Raw genomic sequence first — 13,617 nt, 5'->3', positions numbered from 1 at the left:
ACCCAGTGACAAAATGGCTGCTGAAGCCTTGAGGAGGGCAGGAGCCGTTAGCACTAAGCCCGCCAAAACTGTCACTGGAGCGGGGCCAGATTGAACTCCCAAAGATGGAGTACTGACGTCCAAAGTAGGCAGAAGTGGCAGATACTTGGAAGTAAAACAAAGAATGCAGGGGTAAGCTGAGAGCTTACCCCTGCAGCGCACACAAGACTCAGATATAGAGACTAATAAATATATTCACAGAAAACAGCCAGGCTTGTGACGTCCAAGGCAGTGAAGCCCCACAATCTTCCCATAGCACAAGCACTCTTTAAAAGAACCACAGTGTCTGCTTTTTTTTTTATAAGAGGCAGGAGAAAAAGAGAAGGGAAGACCGAGATAAAGAGGTAGAACGTGGCAATGGGGGAGCAGGGAGGGACCTAGAACACTAGTTTTACACCTGAGGCACAGGATATTGTCAACCCCAAACCGACAGGAGGCCACACAGGAGTCACCACAGTGCACAGGAGCTGCTAATCCACCTGCTGGAGATAGAGAATACTGGCTTGGTTGCTAAGTGCAGAAGCTTATGAGGCACAACTCATTAGAGTTCTCTGTCTCCACCTGCCGGTGGATAGTCACAACCCATTTCTGGACTGATCCTTGGGACGTAATGGGTATGGAGTTATGTGGCAAAAAAATACCCAAAGTGGTAGAATGGGGAGATGGTATCAATGTAAAGAACAAAAGATTAATCTTTGCTTGTTTTCTTTACCCCTGCTCCTGCCAGAGTAACAGATGCCGTGTTTAACTTCCTTCTCGTGTGGTACTACTGCACCCTCACAATCCGGGAGAGCATTCTCATCAACAATGGATCCAGGTGAGGCGGGGCTTGAGTGCAAGGGGCTACTTTGGATTTCAAATCCCAGTCGTGCTGCTGCTCGTCTGTGCAGGGTAGCTCTGTGGGTAACATGGTAGTCTAGGCTGGCCTGAGAGGATATATTTGATGCTTGCTTATCCGTGAATGCTACCTGAGATGCTGCATTTGTGTTCAAATATGTTTGTGGACCACGCTCGTCATAGGAACCAACTTTTCAAAATTATTAGGGGTGCTAAACCCAGTAGAAATTACTTCTTCCTGGACATAGTCAAGGAGTTTGTTCAGTATTGGAGGTGCTCAAGCACTCATAGAGCTGGCTCCTATGACGCTCAGCTATGTACAGCAAGCGGTAACATTCTAAGAGAATTCTATACCAAGAAAAATTCTGTGCACAAGATTTTAAAATTCAGCATATATACCTTGTCTGTCAAATAACACAATGTAGTTAATGTCTTAAATAAGAATGAATTTAAAGAACAATGCAGAAAAAAGTTTCTCAAAGATGGGTATTTTTATTTTTTTTTAATTTCAAACAATACAATTATAACTTTGGAAATTCAGAAAAAAAGACAATAAGGAAATAACTTTCACCAGTAGTGTAAACACAAAAACACAACACATGATACACTTGAAAAACAAAGATGGATATTTTTAAGGTGTTTTTTTGTTTGGGTTTTTTTTAGAATTGACTGATAGTTTCATGGTTTTAAATTTTGGCAGAGGAAGTCCAAACTGCAGGCAGTATTGACTTTTATCAGGTTCCAGTGCATTCACGTTGGACCCGAAAAAAAAATCTGAAGCAGACATTTAATACTACTCTGCTGGGAAGGGGCTGGAGCTATGGAACTCTCTATCATTAGAGATCAGACTAATGTTGGACTATACAAGCTTCCGACGATAATTGAAAACCTAGCTATTTCAAAAATAATACGGACTACTAATGGACCCCAACAAACAGACTTTATCACACTGGTAAAACAGACTCTGGAGGAGTAGCATAAGGAGATAGTAAAATAGAAAGACTGAGGTTATGTTTCAACGGTTTTTATTGAAAACAGTGTACACTTTTAGCAACATCAAATATTCAATATGTACAACCAGTCATGAAATTCCCTTCTAATCAAACGTCGAACAGTTCAGGCCTACTGCTTTCACTTTTTTATTCCGTTTCTCCAACCCCCCCCCCCCTTTCCCAGTTCCCCCCACCCCCAAAAATTCCCCTCTGTTGACCCTCCTATTCTCTCCCTCCCCACGGAAAACTCACAATCGTCCTAAAGAGGAATTGACCCACCTACAACTTCGATATAGTGTCTACAGCACGTTAAGTACAAAACTCTTACCCTTAGCTGATAGGGTATCTATATATTTTCCCCAGATCTTCAAAAACTGATTCTTTCGTTTTGGGGATCCTCTGGCTTCTCTTGCCTCCCACATCAGCAGCTGGTGCACCATATTCCACCAGTGCCAAAATTCTGGTACCGCCTCTGAAGTCCAGTTTTGAAATATACATTTCTTTGCCAGAAGACACCCCTTACGAAAAAAAGGGCCGTACTAGTTTTATGGGGCAGGTTAGGTTAGATTATTTTATTCTTGATATACTGCTGTTACTGCATTACAGAACAAAGTGGTGTACAATTCGCCCGAGGTTTATGTTGAAATGTCAGAGACAATTGCTTTAGTACTATACTTTTAACACTGTATACACCTTACTATGTAACGTTAGAACTTTATTGTATAACGATGTCTTTTAACTTGGATTGTTCTCCGCTTTGAGCTTGATGGTTAAGCGGCTTATAAATGCCAGAATTAAATTAAATTCACGCTCACTCTTTGCCCACAGCTCATACCTGAGTCACTTTTTCCGCCATATCTTTCCTCCTACGCAGCCTGTCGCCGTCAACCTGGCCAGCCAGCCATTCCTCCCTCCCCTCCTCTAACAATTTTCAAAGTGAAACCGTGCACATCATTTCTCTTTTGAAAGTTAACTGCAAAGTACATGGTCTAAAAAAATGCCTGCACTCCATTGCTTGGGAACTTAACAATCACATACTGGGTCACCCATCAAGCCCAGTATCCTGTTTCCAACAATGGCCAGTCCAGAACAGGTCCCAGGTACCTGGCAGGATCCCCAAAGAGTAGCTAGTTTCCATGCTGTTTACCCACAGGGGGATAGAAAGTGGCTTTCCCAAGGAACATTTGTGGGATTTTCCTCCTGGAACTTGTACGTCAGTTGGTGTAAATCTTCATGTCCAAAATCGGGCACAGATTCCCGGCGCTAAGTGCTGTTCTGTAAACAGCATGCAACTTATAGTAACATAGCAGATGATGGCAGAAAAAGACCTGCAGGGTCCATCCAGTCTGCCCAACAAGATAAACTCTTATGTGCTACTTTTTGTGTATACCCTACCTTGATTTGTACCTGTCCTCTTCAGGGCACAGACCGTGTAAGTCTGCCCAGCACTATCCCCACCTCCCAACCACCAGTCCCGCCTCCCACCACCGGCTCTGGCACAGACCATATAAGTCTGCCCAGCACTATCCCCACCTCCCAACCACCAGCCCCGCCTCCCACCACTGGCTCTTGCACCCAATCTCGGCTAAGCTCCTGAGGATCCTTTCCTTCTGAACAGGATTCCTTTATGTTTATCCCACGCATGTTTGAATTCCGTTACCGTTTTCATTTCCACCACCTCCCGCGGGAGGGCATTCCAAGCATCCACTACTCTCTCCGTGAAAAAATACTTCCTGACATTTTTCTTGTACCTTTCAAATATTTGAATGTCTGTATCATATCACCCCTTGGCGCGCTTGGTGCTCGTTTGTCTCATCACCCAAATTTGGGCGCCATTTACTGAATTTAGTCCTAAGTGCTTTTACCGTATTTTTCAGCAGCGAATTCCAGAGCTTATCTCATTTGTTTAATATTTCAACGTTTTTTTATTGAAAACAGTACACAAGGTTACAAACGACAGATGTTTCAAGAGTTATGTCTCCAATCTCATATCTATTCCCCTCCTCCCCCCCTCTTCCCTCCCCTTCTCATGTGCACTGTGGAATGCCCACTCGGTCTGCAACAAACTTCCCTTCACCCACGATCTCTTCATCTCTCATTCCCTTCACCTGCTTGCCCTAACTGAAACCTGGCTCTCCCCTGACGACTCTGCCTCAGTTGCGGCTCTATGCCATGGAGGCTATCTCTTCTCCCATACTCCCCGCCTAGTTGGCCGTGGAGGAGGCGTCGGGTTACTACTCTCGCCCTCCTGTAGCTTCCAACCCCTCCTCCTACCACAGTCTCACTGCTTCTCATCCTTTGAAGTCCACTCCATCCGTCTATTCTACCCGTTGCCACTCAGAGTGGCAGTCATTTACCGCCCCCCTGATAAATCCCTCCCTTCCTTCCTCACCGACTTCGATGCCTGGCTTTCTGTTTTTCTTGAACCCTCATCTCCATCCCTCATTCTCGGAGACTTCAACATACACGTTGATGACCTGTCCAACTCTCACGCTTCTCAGTTCCTCACTCTAACATTATCCTTCAACCTCCAGCTTTGTTCCACCACCCCTACTCACCGTGATGGCCATTGCCTTGACCTCGTCCTCTCCTCTTCCGGCTCACCCTCCAATTTCCACACCTCAGCTCTTCCTGTCTCTGATCATCACCTGATCACCTTCACACTTCTTCACCCTCCCCCTCAGCCCCGCCCAACATTAACCACTACTTCCAGGAATCTCCAGATTATTGACCCTCCCACCTTATCATCTAGTATTTCTAATCTCCTCCCCTCCATCATGTCCTCCGAGTCTGTTGACGAGGCTGTCTCCGCTTACAATGCCACTCTCTCCTCTGCTCTGGACACCCTTGCACCATCCACCTCCCGTCCCACAAGGCGTACTAATCCCCAGCCCTGGCTGACCCCTTGCATCCGTTACCTTCGCTCCTGCGCCCGATCTGCTGAACGCCTCTGGAGGAAATCTCGCACCCATTCAGATTTCCTTCACTACAAATTCATGCTATCCTCCTTCCAGTCCTCACTATTCCTTGCCAAACAGGACTATTACACCCAATTGACTAATTCTCTCAGCTCTAACCCTCGTCGTCTCTTCGCCACCCTTAACTCCCTCCTCAAAGTGCCCTCCGCTCCCACCCCCCCGTCACTCTCTCCTCAATCACTGGCTGACTACTTCCGCGACAAGGTGCAAAAGATCAACCTTGAGTTCACTACCAAGCCACCTCCTCCTCTTCACCCTTCAACCCTCTCCCTCAACCAACCAACCCAGACCTCTTTCTCCTCCTTTCCTGATATCTCCGAGGAGGAAACCGCCCGCCTTCTTTCCTCCTCAAATGCACCACTTGTTCCTCTGATCCCATCCCCACCAACTTACTTAACACCATCTCTCCTACTATCACCCCCTCCATCTGTCATATCCTCAACCTCTCTCTCTCCACTGCAACTGTCCCCGACACCTTCAAGCATGCTGTAGTCACGCCACTCCTCAAAAAACCATCACTAGACCCTACCTGTCCCTCCAACTACCGCCCCATCTCCCTCCTACCCTTCCTCTCCAAGACACTTGAGCGCGCAGTCCACAGCCGCTGCCTTGATTTTCTCTCCTCTCATGCCATCCTTGATCCGCTTCAATCCGGTTTTCGCCCTCTTCACTCGACAGAAACAGCACTTTCTAAAGTCTGTAATGACCTGTTCCTTGCCAAATCCAGAGGCCACTACTCCATCCTCATCCTCCTGGATCTATCCGCTGCTTTTGACACTGTCAATCATGACTTACTTGCCACACTGTCCTCATTTGGGTTCCAGGGCTCTGTCCTCTCCTGGTTCTCCTCCTATCTCTCCCACCGCACCTTCAAAGTTCACTCTCATGGATCTTCCTCCACCCCCATCCCCTTATCTGTTGGTGTTCCCCAGGGATCGGTCCTTGGACCCCTTCTCTTCTCAATCTACACCTCTTCCCTGGGCTCCCTGATCTCATCTCATGGTTTCCAGTATCATCTCTATGCTGATGACACCCAACTGTATCTCTCCACACCAGACATCACCGCGGAGACCCAGGCAAAGGTATCGGCCTGCTTATCCGACATTGCTGCCTGGATGTCCAACCGCCACCTGAAACTGAACATGTCCAAGACCGAGCTTATCGTCTTTCCACCAAAACCCACTTCTCCTCTTCCTCCACTTTCTATCTCAGTTGATAACACCCTCATCCTCCCCGTCTCATCTGCCCGCAACCTCGGAGTCATCTTTGACTCCTCTCTTTCCTTCTCTGCGCATATCCAGCAGATAGCCAAGACCTGTCGCTTCTTCCTCTTTAACATCAGCAAAATTCGCCCTTTCCTCTCTGAACACACCACCCGAACTCTCGTCCACGCTCTCATTACCTCTCGCCTGGACTACTGCAACTTACTCCTCACCGGCCTCCCACTTAGCCATCTATCCCCCCTTCAGTCTGTTCAGAACTCTGCTGCACGTCTCATATTCCGCCAGAACCGATATACTCATATCACCCCTCTCCTCAGGTCACTTCACTGGCTTCCGATCAGATACCGCATTCAATTCAAGCTTCTCCTTCTTACCTACAAATGCACTCAGTCTGCTGCCCCTCACTACCTCTCTACCCTCATCTCCCCTTACGTTCCCGCCCGTAACCTCCGTTCACAGGATAAATCCCTCCTCTCAGTACCCTTCTCCACCACCGCCAACTCCAGGCTCCGCTCATTCTGCCTCGCCTCACCCTATGCTTGGAACAACCTTCCTGAACCCTTACGCCAAGCCCCCTCCCTGCCCTTCTTCAAGTCTTTGCTTAAAGCCCACCTCTTCAATGCTGCGTTCGGCACCTAACCCTTACCGTTCAGTGAATCCAGACTGCCCCAATTTGACTGCCCCGATCGGACCGACCGTTCACTTGTCTATTAGATTGTAAGCTCTTTGAGCAGGGACTGTCTCTCTTTGTTAAATTGTACAGCGCTGCGTAACCCTAGTAGCGCTCTAGAAATGTTAAGTAGTAGTAGTAGTAGTAGTAGTTACATCAAATAAAATGATACCAACATATTCAACACAAAACAGTCCGAACTTACTGCCTTCAAATGATTTATTCCCTTACCCACCCCCTCCTCATTTAGCCCCATCTTCTCCTTCCTTCCCGCCCCCCCTCTTCACCCCTAAACCCTCTCCCCGTTATCTCATTTGTTTTAAAAATACAACTTAATAACTTCCCTGAGCTCTCTCTTCTCCAAGCAGAGGGGCCCTTTTACAAAGTGGCAATAAGCCCAACGCGGCTTACCACTCGCTAAAACGGAAGTACCGCCGGGCTACCACAGCAGCCCGGCAGTAGTTCCTACCCCCAGCGCGCGCCATATCTGGCGCTACAAAAATATTTACATTTTTGTAGGACTGGTGTGTACCCGGCAGTGCCGCGCGCTGCCTGGTTACGCTGGGGTAGCGCAGGAGCCCTTACCCTCACCTCAATGGGTGGCAGTAAGTGCTTCCCCCCCCTCCCCAAAATGGGCATGGAGCAAGTGCTTCACTTGCCGCATGGCCATTTCTTAAAAAAAAAAAAAAAAAAAGACCTGCCTTATACCCGCTGCAGTAAAAAGGGGCCTGAGCTCTCCTCAGAAAGGCTAGCACAGGCCCCATTTTATTACAGCTTTGTAAAAGGACCCCTAAGCTCTTTAGCCTTTTCTCATAGGAAAGTCCATCCATCTCCTATATCATTTTGGTTGCTTATTTCTTTACCTTTTTCTAATTCTGCAATATCTTTTATTTTATTCTTTATAAAGAATTCCAATAGAATACACAAGGATATATCCTTAGTCCACAGTAGAGTAGGGGGATGAGACTTAGAAAAATCAGATCAAAATCAGGGGAATAGAAATAAGAAACAAAAGGAAAAGTATAAAAACACAGCACATCTAACCCAACTGCGATCACCCAGAACTCAAATTACCAAACAAAGTTACTCTGTCATTTTTTAAATCTCTCTATTTATTGGGATTTATTAACCACCTTTATGAAAAGATTCACCCAAGGCGATGTACAGTAGGTCGAGGCCCAGAAAAATTGACCAATCTGCTTTGCATTCCAACGCTTAGATATAATTTTCTGTTTTTAGATAATATGCTGTTGGGCTGTCCATCGGTTAAAAACTCTTTTCTGTAAGTCTCATATTGAATTTACTTTCTCATACTAAATGCAGAAAAAACCAAATGCCTAATACTCACCTCCCAATACAATACAAATGAATTCAACGAGATAAGCACACCAAACCAAAACCTTCCAATTTCAGAAACTCTAAAAATTCTTGGAGTCACTATTGACCGCCACCTAACTCTAGAAACTCACGCAAATAACACAACTAAGAAGATGTTCCACTGCATGTGGAAATAGAAAAGGATTAAACCATTCTTCCCAAGATTCGTCTTCCGCAACCTAGTGCAATCCCTCGTCCTAAGCCATCTGGATTACTGTAACTCACTATACACAGGCTGTAAAGAGCAAGTGACGAGGAAACTGCAAACAGCCCAGAACACAGCAGCCAGACTCATCTTTGGAAAACCAAAATATGAAAGGGCAACTCCACTACTAAAGCAACTACACTGGCTTCCACTTAAGGAACGCGTCACTTTCAAAGTATGCACAATAGTCCACAAGATCATTCATGGTGAAGCCCCTGCCTATATGTCCGAGTTGATAGACCTTCCAACCAGAAATGCTAAAAGATCATCCAGAACATACCTCAACCTCCACTTCCCTAATTGCAAGGGCGTGAAATACAAGACGCTACACGCGTCAACCTTTTCTCACACGAGCACGCAACTTTGGAATACACTGCCGCGCAACTTAAGAATGATTTACGAACAAGCCTCCTTCCGCAAATTACTGAAGACTCATCTGTTTGAAACAATTTATGGCAAGAGCCAAAACACATAGAGTCCACACTCACTGATCATCAATGCTCCATACATCCACTCCTAACCCTCATCCCCCGTAATTCCACATCACTCATACACCTACTCACAGGAATAGGTACACCATATATCTCTGTGCCTTAACACTGCCCTTTCAGCTTCCCACTGTCTCTTTCCAACGTTTCAATGTTGATCTCCCATTGTCATATTCTTAATGATTCTTCGATGGTTTCACAAAACTTGCACAATGTAACCTATAACCAAGTTATTACAAATGTATTTCCACTATTCATGTCTTATTGTAAGCCACACTGAGCCCGCAAAGAGGTGGGAAAATGTGGGATACAAATGCAATAAATAAATACCAAGGGATGAAAGTGTGGAATTGCATTACATTACACTCATTACTTTTATACCGCAAGTAACCACAAATGGATCTGTGCATTACAAAAAACTAGGGCAAGACTCCTAGAATTACAATTGCATTTTAGAATTTAAACAAAACAAAAAATCCATTATACTGCTGAATTAAACTGGGAAACTAATCAACATAAGGCCCTGTTTACTAAAGGTGTGCTAGCGTTTTTAGTGTATGCTAAAAATTAGTGTGCGTTAACCGTGTATATGCCCATAGGAATTGTATGGGCATTACACGGATAGCGAGTGCTAATGCTTAGTAAACAGGGCCCTTAATTAACCAACCTGTTTAAAAAGGCATACCCTACCGATCCAACTTAAATACTTAATACAATCAATGGTACTAAGCCACTTAGATTACTGCAATGGAATTTATGCGGGATGTAAAGAACAAACCTTAAAGAAACTTCAGACCGCTCAAAACACAGCAGCTAGGCTTATATTTAATAGAACGCGATTTGAAAGCGCAAAACCCCTCCGAAAAACTACACTGGCTCCCAATTGAAGAACGCATCGCCTTCAAAATCTGCACCCTGGTTCACAAAATCATCTACGGAGAAGCCCCGAGTTACATGACAGACTTGATCAACTTACCAATTAGAAATACATCTGAATCAACACGATCTTATCTAAATCTGCTCTACCCAAGTTGCAAAGGACTTAAATGCAAAACAACTTACGCATCTAGTTTTTCCTACATAAGCACACAACTGTGGAACGCATTACCAAAAGCCTTGAAAACGACGTACGACCACCTAAAATTGCGGAAATCACTAAAAACCAACCTGTTTAAAAAGGCATACCCTACCGATCCAACTTAAATGCCTAACCTCTGCAACACAACCAAATCAAAGCACGTAATGGTCATAACACAACTCTTCTGGTCTACGATTCCCTAATGTGGCTGTGCCACATGAACTTGATCTTACCACAACATCACCCTGTATTTGTTCACACCAGAGCCTGCATAGGCCTCTCCGGTACTATGTAAGCCACATTGAGCCTACAAATAGGTGGGAAAATGTGGGATACAAATGTAGCAAATAGATAAATAAAGCATTTACTTTTGCCTAGGCATCATCAGTTTCTGAAATAACCACATTTTCAAAGCTTTTCGAAAAAACACACAGACTGATGACTGATACAATTTGGCTGCTTGATAAGTAGAAGACACCTGTAATGCAGATTTATATTTTACTCCTTGAGGCGATGGAAACTGTAAGCACAAATAGAGGGGCATAATTGAACAAAAACGTCTATCTCCATGGGCGTTTATCTCCGAGAACGGGTCCGTGAAGGGGCGGACCGAACCGTATTTTCGAAAAAAATAGACGTCCATGTTTTAGTCGACAATTTGTGAGCTGGGCGTTTTTGTTTTTCAGTGATAATGGAAAATGAAAGCGCCCAGCTCAAAAACGAATAAATCCAAGGCATTTGTTTGTGGGAGGGGCCAGGAGTCGTAGTGCACTGGTCCCCCTCACATGCCAGGACACCAACCGGGCACCCTAGGGGACACTTTTACAAAAACAAAAAAAAGGTAAAAGAGCTCCCAGGTGCATAGCACCCTTCCCTTGTGTGTTGAGCCCCCCCAAATCCCCCTCAAAACCCACTGCCCACAAGTCTACACCATTACTATAGCCCTAAGGGGTGAAGGGGGGCACCTACATGTGGGTACAGTGGGTTTGGGGGGCGGTTTGGATGGCTCCCATTTACCAGCACAAGTGTAACGGGGGGGGGGGGGGGGGGATGGGCCTGGGTCCACCTGCCTGAAGTCCACTGCACCCCCTAATAACTGCTCCAGTGACCTGCATACTGCTGCCAGGGAGGTGGGTATGACATTTGAGGGTGAAAATAAAAAGTTGTGAAACGGCATATTTTGTGGTGGGAGGGGGTTTGTGACCACTGGGGGAGTCAGGGGAGGTCATCCCCGATTCCCTCCAGTGGTCATCTGGTCATTTAGGGCACTTTTTGGGGCCTTATTCGTGGAAAAACAGGGTCCAGGAAAAGTGCCCTAAATCCTCGCTAAAAACGCATATTTTTCTTCCATTATCGGCGAAAGGCGCCCATCTCTGATCGCCCGATAACCACGCCCCAGTTCCGCCTTCGACACGCCCCCATCAACTTTGTCCGCATCCGTGACGGAGTGCAGTTGAAAACGTCCAAATTCGGCTTTCGATTATACCGCTTTATTCGTTTTGTGAGATAAACGTCTATCTCCCGATTTGGGTCGCAATATAGGCGTTTTTCTTTTTCAATTATAAGCTGGATAGTGTCTTCAGTTAAGTTATAATTTTGTCCTAGTAGAAGAATCAGTGGTAACATGTATGAAAGAGCTAATCTATACAAAATAAGGAAAACCAGGCAGCATAGCTTAAAATTAGAATGGGACTCGATTAGGTAACCAGTGAAATTTTGATAAAAGTGGTCCAGCACTTTCTAGCCTAGACATTTTAAAAATCAGACATGCTGCTGTATTCTGCAGTACGTGAAATCACTTACTAATAGCTGCAGAACATGCCACATAAATGATGTTACAGTAATCTAAGAGGTCTTTTTACTAAGTTGCGGGAAAGAGGGCCGTTTTTCCCGTGCGCCAGGCCCTTTTTTACCGAAACGGATAAAATGCCCCAAAAACAAAATGAAAACAAAACAAAATCCCCAAATCACTGGTTATTATGCCAATAATGCTATTAAAAAAAACCCAGGACAAATGCTACAAAATCTTTTTTTCATTCAAGAGTATTTTTTGAGAAGAGTGCCCTCAGAAATATCCACTATCTTTGACAGTTTATTTATTTATTTGTTACATTTGTAACTCACATTTTCCCACCTATTTGTAGGCTCAATGTGACTTACATAGTACCGTAAAGGCGATCGCCAAGTCCGGTAGTGGAAATATAATTTGATAATAGGGTGGATAAGGTTGGTATATTCAGGTACATTGGGGTCAAGGATATAGTGTCCAATACAATCTATGGTTTTGCTGTGTTGCAGAGTTGAGGCATTTAAGTTAGGTCGGTGGGGAATGCCTTTCTGAACAGGTAGGTCTTTAATGATCTCCTGAAGTTTAGATGGTCATAGATTGTTTTCACAGTCTTTGGCAGTGCATTCCACAATTGTGTGCCTATGTAGGAGAAGTTGGATGCATAGGTTAATTTGTATCTGAGTCCTTTGCAGCTTGGGTAGATTCAAGTAGGTATGTGATGCTCTGGTTCTGTTTCTGGTTGGGAGATCTATCAGGTCGGTCATATATCCTGGGACTTCGCCGTAGATAATCTTGTGGACCAAGGTGCAGATTTTGAAGGTGATACGTTCCTTGATTGGGAGCCAATGCAGTTTTTCTCGGAGGGGTTTGGCACTTTCGAATCGTGTTTTACCAATTTTAATAATAACCGTTGCCTAGTGGTATAGAACTTCATTCATCAGGCTACTCTTCATTTAACACCATGCCTAGTGCTATCTGTGTCACTTGCGATTATGTGATCAACCATAAAAAACTCCGATAAACCTTCACCAATGATGGCCAGCTGCCACTTCACTGAAGTTGCAAAAATCAACAATTAGAAATAAACTTTTATCTTTTGAGCCTGCAGATCCTTCAACTGAGTAGTACTGCTGAATATATGGGGTAAGGTTAACCAGATAAAGATAACTGGTTAACTTTACTGCTGACTATGCTACTGAATATTAATCCTAAAGTAAGAGTAGGGTTACCATAGGTCTGGTTTTACCTGGACATGTCCTCGTTTTGAGGACACCAAGGGACTTCCGGGCGGATTTTTCCAGGCTGCCCGTTTGTCCGGGTTTGGAGGCTGGCTGGCTGGCAGGCAGGTGCTGGCGGGCCTCCCCTCCTCTACCTTATCGTGCCTATGGTGGTGGCCCCTTCGGGGCAGGAAAGAACCCCACTCTTTCCTGCCCAGCGAAGCTGCTTCTTCTTGTTAGTACCGGCGCCACTTCAAAATGGCTGCCAAGACTTCAAGCGGTGGCCTTGTGAGACTTCCAGAAGGCTTGCGAGGTCACTGCTTGACGTGTCGGAAGCCATTTTGAAGCAGCAGCGGCATCACCGGGCAGGAAAGAGTGGGGACCTTTCCTGCCCTGAAGAAGCCACTAGACCACCATGGCACGATAAGGGAGGGGAGGGAATGTGGAATGAGGGTAGAGGGGTTAGGCAGCTGTTTAAAAAAAAAGTGAGGAGGGAGGCTTTCCTTGGGGGGGGGGGGGGGTCGTCAAGGTGACTATGGCGTGGGGGGTGGCGGGGGGGAGGGGGCATTGCTATCGGTAAGGGAGGGGAGGGAATGTGGAATGAGGGTAGAGGGGTTAGGCAGCTGTTTAAAAGAAAAAGTGAGGAGGGAGGCTGGAAAAAGATTTGGGGGGAGGGAAATATATAGAAGGGGATGCCTTTCTTTGGGGGGGGTCATCAAGGTGA

At 45.5% G+C, this 13,617-nt stretch overlaps 1 protein-coding gene across 1 annotated transcript in view; it reads left to right on the top strand.

The window, feature by feature from the left end:
* TMEM120A (transmembrane protein 120A) overlaps window positions 1-13,617 on the top strand; it is an 81,683-nt gene that overhangs the window by 40,665 nt on the left and 27,401 nt on the right. Inside the window, exon 6 of the mRNA XM_030185631.1 lies at window positions 767-856. Coding sequence (XP_030041491.1) covers window positions 767-856 — 90 coding nt within the window. The remainder of the gene's footprint in view (window positions 1-766; window positions 857-13,617) is intronic.

The sequence above is a fragment of the Microcaecilia unicolor genome, chromosome 13 (assembly GCF_901765095.1).
Source record: "Microcaecilia unicolor chromosome 13, aMicUni1.1, whole genome shotgun sequence".
NCBI classification, from domain to species: Eukaryota; Metazoa; Chordata; class Amphibia; order Gymnophiona; family Siphonopidae; genus Microcaecilia; species Microcaecilia unicolor.
The sequence above is the reverse complement of the archived record's forward strand: the minus strand, read 5'-3'. Positions and strand labels throughout refer to the sequence as shown.